This window comes from Erpetoichthys calabaricus, chromosome 1, assembly GCF_900747795.2.
Source record: "Erpetoichthys calabaricus chromosome 1, fErpCal1.3, whole genome shotgun sequence".
In the NCBI taxonomy this organism is placed as follows: Eukaryota; Metazoa; Chordata; class Cladistia; order Polypteriformes; family Polypteridae; genus Erpetoichthys; species Erpetoichthys calabaricus.
The window spans coordinates 53,319,369-53,339,951 of NC_041394.2; the positions used below are offsets into that span (position 1 = coordinate 53,319,369).

Here is a 20,583-nt window from a genome sequence, read left to right on the forward strand (position 1 = left end):
AGCCCTAATGTTCTTTTTGCTTAACAGTGGTTTGCGTCTTGGAAATCTGCCATGCAGGCCGTTTTTGCCCAGTCTCTTTCTTATTGTGGAGTCGTGAACACTGACCTTAATTGAGGCAAGTGAGGCCTGCAGTTCTTTAGACGTTGTCCTGGGGTCTTTTGTGACCTCTCGGATGAGTCGTCTCTGCGCTCTTGGGGTAATTTTGGTCGGCCGGCCACTCCTGGGAAGGTTCACCACTGTTCCATGTTTTTGCCATTTGTGGATAATGGCTCTCACTGTGGTTCGCTGGAGTCCCAAAGCTTTAGAAATGGCTTTATAACCTTTACCAGACTGATAGATCTCAATTACTTCTGTTCTCATTTGTTCCTGAATTTCTTTGGATCTTGGCATGATGTCTAGGTTTTGAGGTGCTTTTGGTCTACTTCTCTGTGTCAGGCAGCTCCTATTTAAGTGATTTCTTGATTGAAACAGGTGTGGCAGTAATCAGGCCTGGGGGTGGCTACGGAAATTGAACTCAGGTGTGATACACCACAGTTAGGTTATTTTTTAACAAGGGGGGCAATTACTTTTTCACACAGGGCCATGTAGGTTTGGATTTTTTTTCTCCCTAAATAATAAAAGCCATCATTTAAAAACTGCATTTTGTGTTTACTTGTGTTATATTTGACTAATGGTTAAATGTGTTTGATGATCAGAAACATTTTGTGTGACAAACATGCAAAAGAATAAGAAATCAGGAAGGGGGCAAATAGTTTTTCACACCACTGTACATACACACGTGTAGAAGGAGAAGCGGTGAATTGTATTTTATTTTATATGGTGGTTCAATTATATTGTACAAACACATTAAGTCTGTAAATGTCTATTAAATACCAAACCAGTTTGTAAGAAAATCTAAAAAACCATAATAAATCCTTAATGATTTCAGGTTTTGTACACTTCTAGCAAAATTCTAGTATATTGTACCCACTCCACTTGAATAACATCTAAAGTAATGAAACCAGACAACATATTTTTATTGCTAGAAGTACACAATAATAATTAAAATATGACTTTAATATGGTTCTTAGATTTTTGTTTCACAGGTTTGAGTAAATCCAAAGGTTTTGGGATATAGAGTTTACACTGCATGATAAAGCTATTTTGTTTTTTATCCCTGAGGCTGAACAGTCCTTCAAATCAGTAAAAGGAATATACTCTTCCCTTTTTGTAAAGAGCACTGCTGCCACCACTACATGAGACCAATCTGCCATGTCTTTCATTGCACAAGTATTTTCACGTGCAGCAGAAACAAAGTCACTGCAGTTTGTAATGAGGCAGAAACTTCTTGAGTGCATACTCAGTTATTGGCCTATAGAATGGATTGTCACATCATGATATACTGATGCCCACCTAGAGCCAGAAAGAACTGCATGGCCTACGTGTTACTTTCTCAAACACTTAGTGTGCCAAGACCATAAACTGCGATCGCAAAAATGTTTGCATTTTATTTTAATCTGCCACTATGAACTCTAGATTTTTGAACCCTAACATTCCACTGTACTTTTTAGCAACTGCCTAGAAAAGTAGAATCGTTATTAAATAATATACTGTACTTTTTAAAGAGTAAAAATGACTGCATTTAAATTCCCTACATAATCTTTTCAACTACAGTATCATGATTAAATGTAACTCATTACTTTACACTGCTCCCTACAAGTCACTACATTTTTGAACAGGTGACTTAAGAAATAATAATAAAAAATGGTACAAAGTTAACTGGTAAACTGGCTGAGGTTAAAATCAAAAACTGAGCTATACAAAAAGGCCCTTTCATGAAATTAGTAATACATTAAAAGCGTATAGATTTTCTACAGCAGTGGCAGTTAATTGAGCCTTGAAAGTTGATGCAAAGAATTCCTGCAGGTGTCCAGTCTTTTATTGATTACTTGTAAAGATCCCATCTGTACTCACAGACTCTTTGCCTTTCTTTGCAATTTCATAAACAAAAGACCTGCAGTTTTAAGGGTGCTACTTGTCATCATAACAGCAGTGCAATACAGTGCAATATTGTCCAAATAAACTTCAGAGGGTGTAGAATCACAATTTGTTCCAACTCTACTTTTTCATAGACTACTAGTGTTTATGTATATAAAGGGGATTTATTTACAGTTTAGTAAAATTGATTATTTGGCAAAAAACAATGGACATTTTATTGAATGCTGGCTGCTCCCCTGTGGATGCAGCATGATTTTGTTGACTGCAGGCAACCATATAGTTACATTTATTTATTTAGCTGATGCTTGGATAAACTTGGCTTTGAATATCTAATTGAACTGTAAAAAATCAAAATGATCATACATTTTACTTCCTAGTAAGGGATGTATTTAAAGTTGAATTTGTCTTGAAATTATATTTTAGCAGTAGAACGAGGCTAAGAAGAAACCTTTATACATATTCAAATCACAAAAATAAAAAAAATCAAATACTAAGACACAGACAGGTAAGATGACAGCCATACCTAAACCTCCAACTGAAAGCAGAGAGCTAGTGAGAGCTCCACAGAAAGATCCACAGGCCACTAAGTAGCAGCGGTAGGATTGTCACATGAAATTCATATATGCATGCCTGACCAACATTAAACAAGTCACCACCCACAGCACCATGAGAAATAAGAATGTATTAAAACACATAACATTTTTTTTAATAGAAAACGCAAATCATCTGACCTACTGTACTCCTTTGCGTTATCTGACAGTATTTTCTGCTGTTGCCTCACAGCTGTTATGCTGGAGCACGTAAGCAGCATAGGAAACAGGATCAACCAGGGGAAGAGTCATAGTCAAAAAACCAAAACTTAGTCGGAAAAGTCAAGAATACTAATACTGAAACCAAAATATGAACCAAAGTCAAGGAAACAGAACTTATATTATTAACCAGGAAAGACTTTAAAAGGTAATTTGCTGTACAGAGTTCTTGTTCTTATGCACAATCTCATTTAAAGACCTGAGAGCAGCACTGACCTTTAAACCAGTCACATCAATGACGTCATACGATGTGTTTATCTGGTTTGTTTCATTGGAAGTGTTGAAAATAACTACTAAAAATGGTGGGAAAACAAAATGGCATTGAAAATGATGCAAATTAATTTCAACATTTAAACTGCTGCAAAATTTGAATTCCCCATGAATCAAAAGCCCAAATGGGCTTAAAATAAAATAATAAAAAAAAAACGGAACAAAAACCTCACAAAAATAGAAACAAAATGAATTCATAGCGATAACTTTAGGTAATAATGCATAATCCCTCACTTAGGAAAATGGGACTGTAATTCCTTTTAATGAATGAGGTCAAGGTGGCAAAGCAAGAGTCCACTTTGAAAGAGTATATGGCCACTGAATGGAATGTGTTGGACCATGGTACTCTTTTAAGATCTGGAGTATTAAGATCTGTGCAGGGTTCAGATAAAGCTGTATGCAGTCAGAACAAGATGCCTGTGATCAATAAGTGATTCTGGGAGAGTTTTGTAAGCCATCAAGCCAGAGACACCTTGACCCTAGAGTGAAATATAGAAATACAGTGAAGAATCACTACCAAGAGGAACAGAGAGCAAGATCATGAAGATCTGAGGAGAAAACTGTCTCATAGTACTGGGGGAATAACCAAGCAGGTGAATAAACTAATCTGTTAATACTGAGAAGAATCTTTGAAAACTAGGCAATGTTTGCTAGGGTTTTGTTTCTGTTTTCATTTCTTTTGGTATTTTTTATTATCCTCTTGTTTGTGCTTTGTTTTGTGAAATAAACACACAATTATGACTTCTTGATATTCTGGTGTGTACAGAATATATACGTGCATTTTATACACAACATACTTTACAACATTTTCATTTAACAGGAGGCTACTGGAATTAAGTTTTAAGCAGGAAAACATGTTATGAAATAGTTTTGTATTATTTATTTTAACTAGGGGGCTTTGCCCCTGCTCGCTTCGCTCGCCTACCCCCTAAGGGGCACGCTGCGCACTAGCCACTTCATGTCTCTGTCGCTCACGTTGTGAAGAGGGGGGCTGAACACACACTAAGGAGATGCGGTCACTCCTCCAAAACCCCCTCTTAAACGGTGATACAATGGGAAACAAATACAATTTTTTACCTCCTCTTTGCTCGATCAGCTGCTGGTTGCTGCTGCCGTGCTATGTGACATGCATGTCTTGCAGCTCTTCGAACATTTAAAAAACTGTACAACAGCTGTCCTTTTGTCTCACTGCCATGTCTCGCAGGACGTTAAAGTGTCTCTGAGAAAATCATATCTCGTCTCCTTCCAAGCCTTCCAAGAATTTTTTTATAATAGAGAGATATGAATTATTGCTACACTCTACATTTATTTTGTATAGGTAAATTACTGAGGTTTTCTCAAGATGCGTGTTGTATAGTCTATCCTGTTAGTGACAATCAGAGCAGTGGTTATGGAGAAGGACACTATGCAGTAAAGGAACAAATAAAAATGCAGGTGATTATTCTGTTAAAATTAAGAGTACAAAAGGTTCCCTACAATAGTTGACTACTAGCACTACGTTATAGGTTCGTTCATTAATTTTCTGGCGTAACTTCTTTCAGTTCAGGGCAAGGCAGGACCTAGCAATTCACACATCCATTGTCAATCATAAGGGGGCAGTATAGAGTCACCATAACATGCACACCATTTGGAAAACACCCTCAAAAAAAAAAAAAACTTCACAAAAACCTACACAGCCGCAGTTGAATATACAAAATGCACATGGACATAATGCACTACCCACTGCACCATTCCCATATCACACACAATTAAAAACGTTCACACTTTCTTTTTGCCTCTCAGTTTTCATTGCTTCTATTCTGTCTTTTGGACAACCATGAAATAGACTGACATACCAACCAATATGCCCTATATAGGGGAAATATTAGTGGATTTACCACAGAAACACTATTCACATTTCCTATGCAGAACGTACAATCACCTGTTAGATTTAAACAAGCAAGTCTCTAATTTTTAATACATATAAACAAATCTGAATGGCATAAAATTACATAATAATAACTGGAGCTATACTACACAATACATTGACATTTTGACTTCAAATGTTAGTACATCAAGCAGCTTTGGAGATTATCACAGCATGAGTACAGGGGATTGGATCTGAACAAATGAGCACTGAGTTGCAGGCTTTGCTGTACATAAAGATCTATTTCTAGCTCTGTTATTTTTAAATACACATCATAAAGTTTTTTTTTCTATTCCCTTATGACTGTCTTTCTTCAACTCATCTCTTACTCTCACAGTGCACAGGCAGATACCTTGAGGATGACCCTACGGCGCACGACTCGTGTGGTCACAGCCTCCTCATCGTCGGCGACCTCCTCCCCCTCTCCCAATTCCTGGTCGAGCTCCTGGTGGATATACTTGAGAACAAACTGGATGGAGCTAGTTACAATGTGCAGTACATTTTGACAGCTGATCACAAAGAAACCCAGAAGGACCAGGCTGATGAGGAGCTCCGTGAGCAGCGTCCACATGCTCCCGGATGCAAAGATGGCCAGCCACACGTAATCTCTCTCCCCCTCAAGGGTGTCCTGGTGCCGCTTCAGCTCAGCTGAAGTGAAACCTAAGCTCCCCCATGACAACCAAACTTGCAGCCACAGTGTTTCTGTCACCCAGACCCTGACAGGCTCCTAGACATATGACCACCAGCTTCAAATTCCTCCAGCAAGTATTTCTGAACACATGAGTTACAGCAGCACTGCTGCAGATTCTGTGCTTGCCAAAACAATCAGGATATCTTCTGACTTTGTTTTAAGTGGCATATGATAATTTTTTTAAATAAATTGAGCAAAATCATCATGGCATTGTTCTACTGTAAAGGTAATCAACATTTAAGCATCACTTAAATTTTCATTTATTTGTAGCACATAATAGTTACGGAGGGATTCACAGATTTCCTGTGAGTAAAGCACATGTCAGAATGTTCTGCCTTTTTACTTACTTATAAGACTCCAATGCAAAGAGCTTTAGTATTGACCTCTCAGCACTGCAGTATACTGACAGATGCTGGTGGGCATAAAGAAGGTTAATAACTAGTTAGCGTTTCACATACAGCAATGCATATGTACCCGTCTGTTGATGTATAAAAGAAGGAGACTGGATAATGCCCATCTAACCTGCTGTACCATGACCCAACCTACTGAAAGAAGATTGACCAGTGAGCCTTAACACTGCAGTATCATGAAATCTGCTTGGCAGAATAAAACATAAGGTGACTGCCCAAAATACTACCATTATTATATAGAATATGACCCGTTGAGATAACAGATGGCTTTCCTTAATGTGAAATAAAAAGGCTCCTTCAATTGAAGGTCAGCTGATAACACCTTTTTTCCCCCAAAGACAATATTTCTTACCACTATATGACAACACTTACTAGACGGCTCTAACACAGCAGGAACAACTGAAAATTTTTACTGAAAATGTGGATTCATTATAGGAAAGCCAGTAGCTTAAGTAAAGTAAGAATGTCTTTGCATTGAAAGCATCTGAAGTGATTATGCAATGAAGGCATGAGCCTGCTCCTCTCTTCAGTGTGGCTATTTAGTGACAGCTAACATCCTTTGATTTGTTCAGTTAATTGTGTAGCCAGATATGCATTCAAAGTAATTGGACTTAATACGTTCATACCCTCCTCTTTGATGTTCCTCACATCCCTTGGAGATATCTTGTAATGACTTTCATTCATAATCTATCCATCCATCCATTTTCCAACCCGCTGAATCCAAACACAGGGTCACGGGGGTCTGCCGGAGCCAATCCCAGCCAACACAGGGCACAAGGCAGGAACCAATCCTGGGCAGGGTGCCAACCCACCGCAGTTCATAATCTATTGACATTGTCTTTGTAGCTGTGTATATCCATTTGTTGTCCATTCTTCATTAACCATTTGAAAATTCCTTCTGACAATCTCTTCTCAAAACCTATCCACATCTTCCTCTTGGTTACCTCTCACAGACCTTCACATCATGTTCTTGTCCATCCTCCATATCCCAATGACATCTTTTTCTCGTTTGTCCTTCTAAACGTATTTACATATTCCTTTTATTTTGATAGACCATCTTCTCATTCATTGCTCATAATCCATTTGTCATGATTATGGCTGAAATATTTCTTTTTATGGAAGCCATTTTTGTATACAATTGTCACGGTCATGTCCCGAGTTTCTAGGAGGATGGTTCTCGGGGTCGTAACCTTGAATTAATCAGCCGACAGGATAAAGGGTCAGCCTTTTGCACTGAGCCTTATTTGATCTGCGGATAAAACCTTTTTGAATTCTCTTTGTGATTATTTTCATGTCTTTCCTGATTTTGAGACTTATTGCTTGATTATTGACGGTGATTTTTGCCTGTCATCTGAGTTTTGGTCACTTTGTTTTATTTTTTATTTTCATTTGTTTTGCCTTTTGCACATATTTTCTGGTTTAACTCAAGAAACTAGTTATTTTTTTCCCCCGCCGAGTCAGGACACCATTCCTATCTTCCATATAACTTACAATTATTGTTTTTAATACCTTTCTAAATAATAAGGATTGTTTTGGGAAGTGCCGACTGTAGATTACTCCCTAAACCAGCAGAGCAAGTGCCCTATTCGTATGTCTCCCTCTTTAACTTGGTGGTTACCCCTAATTTAAACCAATCTGTCATAAAGATGCTTCCACTAACTTAAGGTTATTTTTAATCAATCTGGACTATGCAAAGTCCAGGAAATGCTTTTATGTTTTAGTCTCCCTCCTTCTTCTTCTTTTAACTTTCACACGGTCCTCAGTAGGACTACAAATTAAAATGTCATTTACTTCATCATATTCTTTTCCTATCTTCCTCTGTCTTTAAATATGGGTACTGTCTCTTCTGCTTATTCTTCCATTAGTCCATCCACTTTCTTAGTAGCCTTTTCCACCTACGGGTTTATGGGACCTACAGGCTGATCCTGGCCTCAAGAGATCCCTCCATCTCTGATCACCACTTTTGTCATGGAGTGTAATGCATTTTTTTTTATTTTCTATTTTTTTCTACCTTTCTTTCTGGTTTAATAGCTCTTTACCACCCTAAGCTATTCAATTGAGGAGTGTGGATGGTTCTGTGAGAATTTAGTGGGCTGAAACAAAGGGGCTGAATTCTAGGGACACTGGTAGTTAGGTTACTACTACATTATTAAATTTAGTACCTATGGTTGTACTTCCAGATTGTCTTTGTAAGAAACTAATTAAGAGTAATGCTATTTGAAAAAATAATGCTTTCTGTCTGATTCAATAGTTAAACTAATGCATATGTGCACCTGTCTTTCAGATGCACTCTCGTCCACTGATGGAAGCACTTACACTGCACATAACTTTTTATCAAGCACAGAAATTTCCAAAGATAACTTGAATCTCTGAAAATTCTTGACTGGGTGCCAGTTTTATCAGGATATGCAGCTGTTGTCTCTTACTCAATAATAAAGCAATGATCACAGCCATGACAGGGAAACAAGGTCACACAGTCCATCCACTTCATAAATATCAACATAAGAAGGAGCTCCCATTCATTTTACTCTAGGCGTGGGGGTTGAAACTAAATAGAAGCACACACTAGGGCCAATTTAGAATCGCCATTCCACCTAACCTGCATGTCTTTGGACTGTGGGAGGAAACCAACACAGACACGGGGAGAACATGCAAACTCCACGCAGGGAGGACCTGGGAAGCGAACCCAGGTCCCCAGATCTCCCAACTGCGAGGCAGCAGTGCTACCCACTGCGCCACCGTGCCGCCCTATATATATATATCAATGCACCTATTATGTTACAGTAATGCCTCGCTATATCGCGCTTCGACTTTCGCAGCTTCACTCTATCGCGGATTTTATATGTAAGCATATCTAAATATATAACGCGGATTTTTCGCTGTTTTGCGGGATTCTGCGGACAATGGGTCTTTTTACTTCTGATACATGCTTCCTCAGTTGGTTTGCCCAGTTGATTTCATACAAGGGACGCTATTAGCGGATGGCTGAGAAGCTACCCAATCAGAGCACGCAGTTAAGTTCCTGTGTGCTGATTGGCTCAGCGACGGAGCGCCAAATTCAATTCCGCTGCGTTAACCAGGAAGTCTCGTCTCGCTCATTCAGCATCAACGTGCTCCTGCTACTGCTTCAGGGGCTGTGCCCAAGCTCCAACGGAAGATGCTAACGATTTCCGAAAAGGTAAAAGTTTTGGATATGTTGAAGAAAGGGAACAGCTACACCGCTGCAGGATGCCATTACGGAATCAACGAGTCCACGATTCATTTTTATTTAAAAAGGAGGAAAAGAATATAAGATCTATGGCCGCAGTGTCCTTTAACCAGGGTGCAAAACGAGTTGTAAGTGGATGTAATAAGGCGGTAGTCAGGATGGAATCTGCTTTAGGGATCTGGATTGAAGACTGCCAGAAGAAGAACAACTGCGGTGCTACACAATTGCCTGAAGAGGCTCCTTTAGAAGAGCTGTAACGCTCTCCTTTGTTGTGCAGTAAAATTAAACTCATCGTTATCGGACAAGTCGCCGTGTCATTGTTGGTGAGTAACATAATTAATTTTCTACGTTCAGTACTTAGTTTAGTGTCACTGTACACACATTTTACTGTATACAATTTTTCTTGCATTGTACGAATTTATTGCTGGTGGCCTGCCTGTCATAATGGCTGTAACATATGTGATATCTGAGACACTCGATATCTTTAAAATAATATTTAGGTTTTACTGTATATAAACAGTGTGTTTACATACATAATTTCAATGAATCTTACCTAATATCTAAGAGAATACAAAGGGTTTATACTATATAATTGTGCAGGAAATGTTTATAAGAGTGTGGGTGAGTTTATAAGGGCTTAAAATATATAAAAATAACCATATGAACATATGGTTTTTACTTCGCGGGGGGTTCTGGAACACAAACCCCGCGATCGAGGAGGGATCACTGTACTGTAGCCTACCTACCAAAGTGCAAGGCATAGTGACTTCCACATTTCCCAGCATGAACATTGACAGTTGCTACTTTGTGAACAGTGCTTAGGAGGCAGACATCTTTCTTGTCATCAACTTGATTGCAAACATTTTGTCTTTTTGCCACACAGCTACTGCACCATGCTACAGCATGAAGTGTTCATGCAACCGGAGTCACCAGGCATATCATGGCACTTAGGTCATACAATGTTATATACATCAGTCTAAAATCTCAAACAGATGTAGAAACTGTCCCTCATTATATAGAAACCTTGGTCAAGAAAAGTGTCCACTAGTGACTGCAGAGATGATGTGCTGTATTGACTGTACTTGTCATATCACTTGGTCTATCAGTGTAAAGTATTGGGTTCTAGATGTACTCAGAGCTTGTTTTGCAAAAGTATGTAGAACTTCATACCGAATTGTGCCAGTTTGTATGCAGTGTAATGCATCCATGAAAGCCTTCCCTTGTAAATATATGTATCATTAATGGGAACACACATCCTCTACATATTTTTGATGATTGCCTGATACACATCCCACAGTTTGTATAATTTTGGTGCTGCCTGATTGGCTTCATCATAGTCATCACTATTAGTGAAATGCAGGCATTTCATGATGAATAAAAAATGACGCTCACTCATACTGTAACTTCACCAAAAATGGTTGTCCGTAACAGCCAGTTTGTGGACCAATACCATCTGTGCAATGGTATACTCACTATGTCCTGCAGTATAAGGAAACTGAAAAACACCAAAATGTTGTCTCCAGTGACAGGCTGCCAGTGACTGTAACAAGCAAACGGTTTACCGTGACTTTTCCTACGCTACTCAGTATAGTGGTTCATTTCAACAAGTATTTTCACTAAGGCTTAACCTTTTTTTACACAGAATTCTGAGCCTGATGCTCTGAGTTAATGCCAAGGAGAGTAAGAAGTAAGTGGACAAAACTGAATCAAAAAATAAAACAATATGGGAATTTCTGGGATTACAGCTAGAGATATCGAAAATTAATTTCATTACTTAAATAAAATCACTTAGGAACAGAAACTGTTTTTTTTTTTTACAAAGACACTGGTTGAGATGAACCCTTTTGCTGAATCCAAATTGTTTTAGCCAGAGGGTGCCAGAAAATATCATGCTAGAAACAGGCTTAAGGAAAGAACATATGGTGCCATCCACTATGGAGTGCGTTCAAAAAGAAACCTGACTTACTCTTAGCAAAAGAGTTTAGAAGCAACAAACAAGTTAACCTTAACATTTGTGGTTTGTTGCAGGAGAAACAAAGGGAAATACACAAAAAACTATAGGGAGAAAATGCAAAGTTAACTACTGTGCCAATAAGACGTCTTTTCAGACAGCCTCATTTATGACTAGTGATGTACTTGGGAGATTTCAGTTTATAGCACCTTAACTTACATGGCTAAGGTGGCATCCTCATTTAAACTCATTTACAATAACAGTGAAGCTCAGGGAGCATCTCACTGTTGCAAGGAAGTTACTAAACTAGAGCCAGCTCACATCACAGATCAGTGATGACATCAACATTTCTTTAGTAATTTTCATAGAAATATTTATAAATACACCATTGAAAAATAGCATTGAACAAAGAGAAACTAGAAAAACGTTTGACAGTTAAGAACACCAACCCGTTTGTTTAATTATAATTTAAAAATAACCTTTATAATTTACTTCAGCAGCTTTCTAAATAAAACTGTTATCTTTTCATAAATTACAAATGCTTATATTAGTGAGCTTTTTGGTGCTGTCGTTAGGAGATTAATTCTTTATAGTCAGGAGACGAGTGACGGCACAACAGTTATAGTAGCAGATATGACTTAATTTAGGATATTGGAGAGAAGGTGCATTCACATGTAACAAAATTTGCCTGCAGTAGTATCAGTAAACGGAATAGATAACTTCATACAGCTAACACTTATTTCATACGAGACTCGTGTCATCTTTTAATTTCCCGACTCTCAGATTTAGAATGCACCAGCTCTTGATTGAGGTCACCCCCTCTTTTTGCAAGCTCTTACTCCTAACTGTCTGCTGTTAGCATTTTCTAGTCAAAGTATAAGGGGATGAACACAATTAGAAACACAAAATATTCTAATAGCCAATTTAACAGACAAATTGTGAGAGAATAACAAGCCTTAAGATATAATGCTGCATTAAACAAATGATAAAAACAAACCAATGCAAATGATTTATGATTGCACATCAATAACATCCAGAAGCTTGTCTGTGTTTTATGTTCAAGAGAGGCAGGTCGCAGGTTGAGAACTTTGGATGTGGATTATCAAGTGTATGTGACACTAAAACCTCTTATATTCCACATGTAGGAGAAATTATGATTTGTAAAAGTGCATGGCATGAATGTTTAACTGCCAAATGCAACTACATGTTTGTTCATAATTTATATCATTGTGGCGGATGGCCGGGACCCTTGCCCGGCCAGGATGCCCAAAGTGTGGAAGAACCGGGGAAAACAGGATTGTCGGGACAGTTTCTTCCCCGGGCCGATAGAGGGCAGCCCCCTTGGTTTTCAGTGGGGCCACAGGTTATGAGCATGGAGGATCAACCCTGTTGGAACCCGTGGCCACCGCCAGGGGGTGCATGGACCTTTCCAGGGCTGGAAGAAGCTTGTTAAGTACCTGGAGTTGCCTTTATAAAAAGGAGCCACCTCACTGCATAAGTGCTCGGAGTCGGGAGGAGAGGACAAAGCCTGAAGAGGAGTGGAGGGAGAAGGACTGGCGGCAAGAAGGGACTGAATGGTGTTGGTGTGTTGCATTGTACTTACTGGTATTGTGGACTGGTAAAAATTGTAAATAAACTTGTGGAGTGTGGCAAAGCTTGTCTCCTACCTGTCTGTGTCTGGGTTAGGGTGGCTCACAGCATCTTAGTTTCCAGCTATTCATAAAATAACTGGCAAGACATGTAGCAAAGACCTCTTAAAATGTACTGATAACAATTGGTGAGTTTTTATATTAAATTTCAATGTATATTTATTAATAATGCACATTATATTTTTTATTGTAATTTAATTTGATTTTCTTTCTGTTTTTATTTTTTTGTAGCCTGCGTGCCCTCCAAAGATGACCAAATGCATGAAAGTTCAGAAGATGAACAAAGGCAGATGGACAGATGCCTCTTTCCACTTCCTACCTGAAAGGTCCCTCGCAGTCGATCTTCAGCTGTTGACATCCATGTCCTAAACTCATCATCTCTGTGTTGAAATCCCAGATCTTTTTCAAAGGGCTGTGGACCAAAATAATGCCCATGCAGTATCTCAGAGTGGCCCATGTCTCGGACAGACTGGCGTAATGACTCCTGTGACACCCGTGGGTATCCAGAGTCCACAGTCTGCCCCCCCTAACATAGAGGTCTCTGTCAAATGTGGCTGAGACCAGCTGTGTGATGACTCTGGGACAGCTTGCCAAGAAGCTACTGACTGATCCTGTATGTAGGACAGGAAGGATCCCATACCAGACTTGTCCAAAGACCTGTGGAACAGAGATTAAAACTCAGAAGGAAAGAAATTAACAGAGAAACGCTGAACTAACTAGAAACTATTAAGACAATATGGTGTTCAAAACACTAAAATGATATTTTAGTAATTTTAAGTAATATTGCAACAAGTATTAAGATGGAGAAAGGGTACTGGTAGATTCATGTCCAAATGCATTTGTACTCATATTGTTAGTCTGATCTTATGGTTGTAACCTAATAATCAAGTCAATGTTCCCACATACTGCAGGAGGAATTCAGCTGTTGAGAAGTTAACAGCGTGACCTTTACCAAATGTAATTGAAATCCTGCTATGGAAACATTGCTTAGATAGACTTGTTAGTATTAGTAGATGACAAAGCTCAGTCAATAGTTCTTTCTAAAGCTATTTGAATGTTTATACTTCACTCTGCAAGAGCACAGAAAACTCAACTCACCTCTCTCCATTCCTCTCTGGGACTCGGCTGAGAATGGGAGAATTGCTGAGCCGAGCATACACCCTCTGCTGCTGTCCTGAAATAAGAGAAAGTCCATCCTCGGTACTGAGCTCTGTAGCAGTGGCCTGTTCTGATAGCTCTTGCAACTTGTCCTCCTGTTCCAACCTTCTGACCTCTGACCTCTGACCCTGGTCCAGCCCGTTGGAGGCTAGGTCCAAATCCACCACCTCATCCTCAACAAGGTCCAGTGAGCTGCTGATGGCCCTCCCTTCTAGTGTTGCATCTGAATCCTCTGCATTACTGCACTCCAGCGAAGAGTCCTCTACCACCACTAGTGATGGGCTTGCCCCAGAGGGCCACACATGAACATCCGACATCTCCATTAGGGTATCTTCTTCCGTGGTGGCAATTGGAGCACATTCAAGGCTCGAAACCTCCTGCCAGTATGGGTCAGCACCCAGTGGGGATGGGAGACTGTACTGCATTGAAGCAGGGGAGAGGAGCTCATCCTGAGCCGGAGAGTAACCTAAATGAGGGGCAGATAGAGCAGCACACTGACAAGGGCCCCTCTCACTTCTAACACTGCCGCCTGCTGGAGGGGCAAATAGCCTTAGGATATGGGGAGCACAGCGGCAGGAGGGAAGGTATGAGAGGGGTAGTGTAAGCAAGATCAAACAATGTGCAAACAATAAGATGCTACAAAGAAGAATAACAAGGTAAGAGTTGACCTTTTGATGCCAAAGAATCAGGCTCTGGCTGGAAAAACCTGCAGAAAGAACATAAATGTTATTTACTCCCTGGAACCCCAGGGCCTTCTTACCTGATAACACCACTGTGTGCATCAGGCAAGCTGTTAAAAAACAAGAGAAATGACACAGACAACTGAAAACAAAGTATTAAGTCCCTCTCGTGGTCCAGGATGAGGTACGGTAGATAAAAAGAACCTATAAACTAAACAAAAAAATAATAACGTTTACATATCAAGTATTTAAACTGCTCAAAGAGCAGGAAACATATTATCCATTCTGTCACAAGTTCTGCTATTCTTTACACCTTTCTTAAACGTAACACTTCACTGCAACAAAGTCATAATGTCGAGAGAATTTCAAGGGTTGCAACTACCTGATGCAAATTCAAAAAATAACAGGTTCTGTTGACCTACAGCAAGAGATTGCAGACATTTAGATGAAGATCAGGACTGGTCAATCTATGTAATGAAACATGTCACGCTCATGAAAAGCTTTTTGCTGATGTGATTTCCTAAATGTTTCAATGATTTTAAAGAGACAAAGAATTCACAAAATGAGAGACAAAAATTAGAAATACACACAGACCTCACTGAAAGACCATCCCTGTCCAAGGATGTGAAATAAATGCAGTTCTGAATGATTTAGGCAGGAATGGGGCATGAAATTAGTAATTAAACAATTTTTTGAAAAAGGGTAATGAAAATGAACTGACACTAAGAAATGAGACTTGTTTTCATTCATGTCGAGTACAACTTAAAAGGAGATAATGACTTACTTGTCTTCTTATCACTTATCTATAGGATAATAAGCACTCTGTTTGGCACTGTATGATGTAGCCATGTTGGGAAGAGCTGTAAAGTATATTCCCATATGTTGATAAACAACGGTACATTTATTGTTTGGTATACTCCGAACTCCAACAGAACCCATCTACAGGTGCTGGTCATAAAATTAGAATATCATGACAAAGTTGATTTATTTCAGTAATTCCATTCAAAAAGTGAAACTTGTATATTAGATTCATTCATTACACACAGACTGATGTATTTCAAATGTTTATTTCTTTTAATGTTGATGATTATAACTGACAACTAATGGAAGTCCCAAATTCAGTATCTCGGAAAATTAGAATATCAATTAAGACCAATGCAAAAAAAGGATTTTTAGAAATGTTGGCCAACTTAAATGTATGAACATGAAAAGTATGAGCATGTACAGCACTCAATATTTAGTTGGGGCTCCTTTGGCCTGGATTACTGCAGCAATGCGGCGTGGCATGGAGTCGATCAGTCTGTGGCACTGCTCAGGTGTTATGAGAGCCCATGTTGCTCTGATAGTGGCCTTCAGCTCTTCTGAATTGTTGGGTCTGGTGTATTGCATCTTCCTCTTCACAATACCCCATAGATTTTCTATGGGGTTAAGGTCAGGCGAGTTTGCTGGCCAATCAAGAACAGGGATACCATGGTCATTAAACCAGATACTGGTAGCTTTGGCACTGTGTGCAGGTGCCAGGTCCTGTTGGAAAATGAAATCTGCATCTCCATAAAGTTCGTCAGCAGCAGGAAGCATGAAGTGCTCTAAAACTTCCTGGTAGACGGCTGCGTTGACCTTGGACCTCAGAAAACACAATGGACCAACACCAGCAGATGACATGGCACCCCAAACCATCACTGACTGTGGAAACTTTACACTGGACCTCACGCAACGTGGATTCTGTGCCTCTCCTCTCTTCCTCCAGACTCTGGGGCCCTGATTTCCAAAGGAAATGCAAAATTTACTTTCATCAGAGAACATAACTTTGGACCACTCAGCAGCAGTCCAAAGGCAAGACGCTTCTGACGCTGTCTCTTGTTCAAGAGTGGCTTGACACAAGGATTGCGACAGCTGAAACCCATGTCTTGCATACGTCTGTGCGTAGTGGTTCTTGAAGCACTGACTCCAGCTGCAGTCCACTCTTTGTGAATCTCCCCCACATTTTTGAATGGGTTTTGTTTCACAATCCTCTCCAGGGTGTGGTTATCCCTATTGCTTGTACACTTTTTTCTACCACATCTTGTCCTTCCCTTCACCTCTCTATTAATGTGCTTGGACACAGAGCTCTGTGAACAGCCAGCCTCTTTAGCAATGACCTTTTGTGTCTTGCCCTCCTTGTGCAAGGTGTCAATGGTCGTCTTTTGGACAACTGTGAAGTCAGCAGTCTTCCCCATGATTGTGTAGCCTACAGAACTAGACTGAGAGACCATTTAAAGGCTTTTGCAGGTGTTTTGAGTTAATTAGCTGATTAGAGTGTGGCACCAGGTGTCTTCAATATTGAACCTTTTCACAATATTCTAATTTTCCGAGATACTGAATTTGGGACTTTCATTAGTTGTCAGTTATAATCATCAAAATTAAAAGAAATAAACATTTGAAATACATCAGTCTGTGTGTAATGAATGAATCTAATATACAAGTTTCACTTTTTGAATGGATTTACTGAAATAAATCAACTTTGTCATGATATTCTAATTTTATGACCAGCACCTATATATAGGGGCTTACAGCTGTTGGGATTATGGACTGGGAATAGGTAGTCTTGCAGAGTCAGATGTATATTCTGGAGACAACTATGAGAGAATTTTGCTTAAAAGTTGATGGGAGCAATTAGACAACCCACTGATGGTCACATTTCTGATTCAATGCAACACCTTACAAAGGCAACACACAAAGTAGGGGCAGTGAATTTGAACTGTAAAGAGCGATGGTGCTCTCGTTAACCTGGTCCGACATAAAGCAGGCTTCTGATTACCATAAACTCTTTACAGCTGAAAAGTCTCCTAAAAAGACTTCTATTAAACATAGTCTGTCAAATGTGCAGACAGAACATTGTGCATTTTAAAATAAAAATTAAATGTTGTCAGGGAAAATCAGATTATACATTGTCATAAATTACGATCTGTTGTCGCAGATGCTGTTTGTGCTTTCTGTTGTTCAGTTACGATTATTGTATTGGAGTCAATGTAAGGTTGAAAGCATGGGAAGCTACAGTATGTTTGTAAAAATAAGAACTGCAAAATATGTATCCAAAATAAATGTGGTGTCACACCTCGTCAAAAGGAAGTGAAAAGAGAACTGGTAATGGTGAACCACAGGAGATGCACATTTCACTACTTAAAACCCTCGATTCAGTAAATGTGCCTAAGCATGCTGACACGTCTCCAGCAGAACCAGGGGCAAAGCTGCACAGCGTCCACTTTTTCACTGTGAGTCTAAACGGATAACTAAAGGAAATTAACATTACTGTCTCATTGTAAATACACAAATGACATGCCAGAATATAACTGCAGCATTTTAACATGTAGTATATACCTAGACCATACATACCTTATCTAAACCCTATTTGCTGTTGTTATGCCATATAGTGATATTGTATTGTAGCAGACAGAAGCACTTCTCAAATGTGTAGAGTCAAGTAACTGGAGTGGTCTACATGTGTGTGTGTATCTGTCACCATGATCATCAAAATATACAACTTAATCGTTAAGATTCATTTACCTTGAGCTAATAAGATCCCAAATGAATTTTATCAATTTTATCTTACTTTCTTCTCGTGTTTTGTTTTTCAGATTCTTTTGTTCTCACCTACCTTTTCATAGTTAATGCATTTGCCTAATACAGTGATTCCCAAACTCAGTCCTGGGGACCCCCTGTGGCTGCAGGTTTTTTTTCCAACCAGACTCACAATCGGTGATAATTATCAAAAACAACTGATCTCATTTAATTAGCTGTCATATTTTTTACTCTTCTCCTATTCTGCATTCAGAGAAACACAACAGTTTGGTTTTTACATTCATAAAACATTTAGAAATATTTCTATTTTTTTCTAAAGCTATCTTTTATTGTTTTTCTATTATTTTTCCCTTTTCCTGTGTAGTTTGCTCCCTTCATTTAACATTAATAATGGCAATTAACAACCAGCACAGCAGACACCCAGGACGATGAAAGCAATAATGACTTCAGTGTCAGACTCACTAATTAATAAATAACCAATTAAATAACCAGAACACCTGGAAAAGCAGAATGAAAATTAGTTGAAAATATCATTAACGACTTAAAAAAAAACTATATATTCCCCATATAACTGCTTATTGCATTTTAATAAACATCTACCAAAACTTAACTTCTACATTGGCTCCAAAACACAGAAACTGGTAAATAATGGCTCACTTAATTAGGCTAAGAGTCCAATGAAAAATGGAAGTTGGTTGGAACATAAACCTGCAGCCCCAGGATCAAGTCTGGGAACCACTGGTCTAATACATGAGAAGAACTTTTTTTGTCGGACACTGCAACCCCGGCCATTGAAAGTAAACGGACTATAGGAAATTGTGAGTGGGTTTTTAGGAAGAAACCCTGTAGGTATAGCCTTTTCAGTGACAGAGATTTCGCTGCTATTCACTACAAATGAGATAAGTTTTTAGTGAGTTGTCCCCAGAAGTGTATTCTCATCTGAGAATCATGTCTGGCTCTGCAACACTACAGAATACGAGTCTCAGTAACAATGAGTGTAAGGCAGGAATAAACTAATGGACTGGGCCAATGTGGGCAACTTACAGTCATATGAAAAAGTTTGGGAACCCCTCTCAGCCTGCATAATAATTTACTCTACTTTCAACAAAAAAGATTAGTGGTATGTCTTTCATGTCTGGGGTGTTTTCCAAACAATGATTTTTAGTGAAGCAGTATTTAGTTGTATGAAATTAAATCAAATGTGAAAAACTGGCTGTGCAAAAATGTGGGTCCCCTTGTAATTTTGCTGATTTGAATGCATGTAACTGCTCAATGCTGATTACTTGCAACACCAAATTGGTTGGATTAGCTCGTTAAGCCTTGAACTTCATAGACAGGTGTGTCCAATCATGAGAAAAGATATTTAAGGTGGTCAATTGCAAGTTGTGCTTCCCTTTGACTCTCCTCTGAAGAGTGACAGCATGGGATCATCAAAGCAACTCTCAAAAGATCTGAAAACAAAGATTGTTCAGTCTCATGGTTTAGGGCAGCATTTCTCAACCTTTAAGTATTTGCGACCTGAGTTTTCATAACAGTTTTAATCGTGCCCCCTAACGTTTTTTTAAAAGAAGCCCACTAATACCAATTTGTTCTTTTTTAATTAATGATATAGCATAGATGCATATTTTATTATACCTACTTAACTTTTATCGACATTTATCTAACTCTACATTTATTTTTCTAGTATCAGAATGTAGTTTAAGTTAATTTGTTTTGGTTTCAATAGATGTATTTTTCATATTTTCGATTCTTGTTTTCTTTTTTTCACATCTTCGCACCCCCCTTTTTGTTACTTCGCACCCCCCCTAGGGCAGGGGTAGGCAACGTCGGTCCTGGTGAGCCGCAGTGGCTACAGGTTTTCATTCCAACCCAATTGCTTAATTAGAAACCAATCATTGCCAATCTCAGACCTTATTTAATTTTATGGCTTGTTAGTCTGTGCAATGTAAGGCTCTTATATCGTAGATTTTTTTCCTTTCCAAGGATATCATCCAAATGATATGAAGCCGAAAACAGATCATTTTCAGTCTGTTACATTTTTCTATTAAGTGTTTTATTAAATCAAACAGTGCATGATGAACACACACAGATGTAATTGGAAAAAAGCTAGCTGGAGAACTGCTGGCTGCTTTGTCTTTTACATCTTATTGTTAATAAGGAGCAATTAAAACACTGAATGCAGCAGTTTAAGATTGAAATAAGCAATTAAGGTTGGAGAACCTTAACAAGCGAGACCACTAAAATGAAGCATCAAAATGTCACTTAAGCAATATGTGCTTCATCAGCAATAATTGAGTTCTCGTTAAGGAACTGGGT

The 20,583-nt window shown here is 38.9% G+C and overlaps 1 protein-coding gene across 1 annotated transcript in view; it reads right to left on the bottom strand.

The window, feature by feature from the left end:
* The window catches only part of ank1a (ankyrin 1, erythrocytic a), a 638,168-nt gene that overhangs the window by 23,914 nt on the left and 593,671 nt on the right, over positions 1-20,583 (bottom strand). Inside the window, 3 exon segments of the mRNA XM_051928287.1 lie at positions 13,191-13,392; positions 13,394-13,528; positions 13,970-14,495. Coding sequence (XP_051784247.1) covers positions 13,191-13,392; positions 13,394-13,528; positions 13,970-14,495 — 863 coding nt within the window.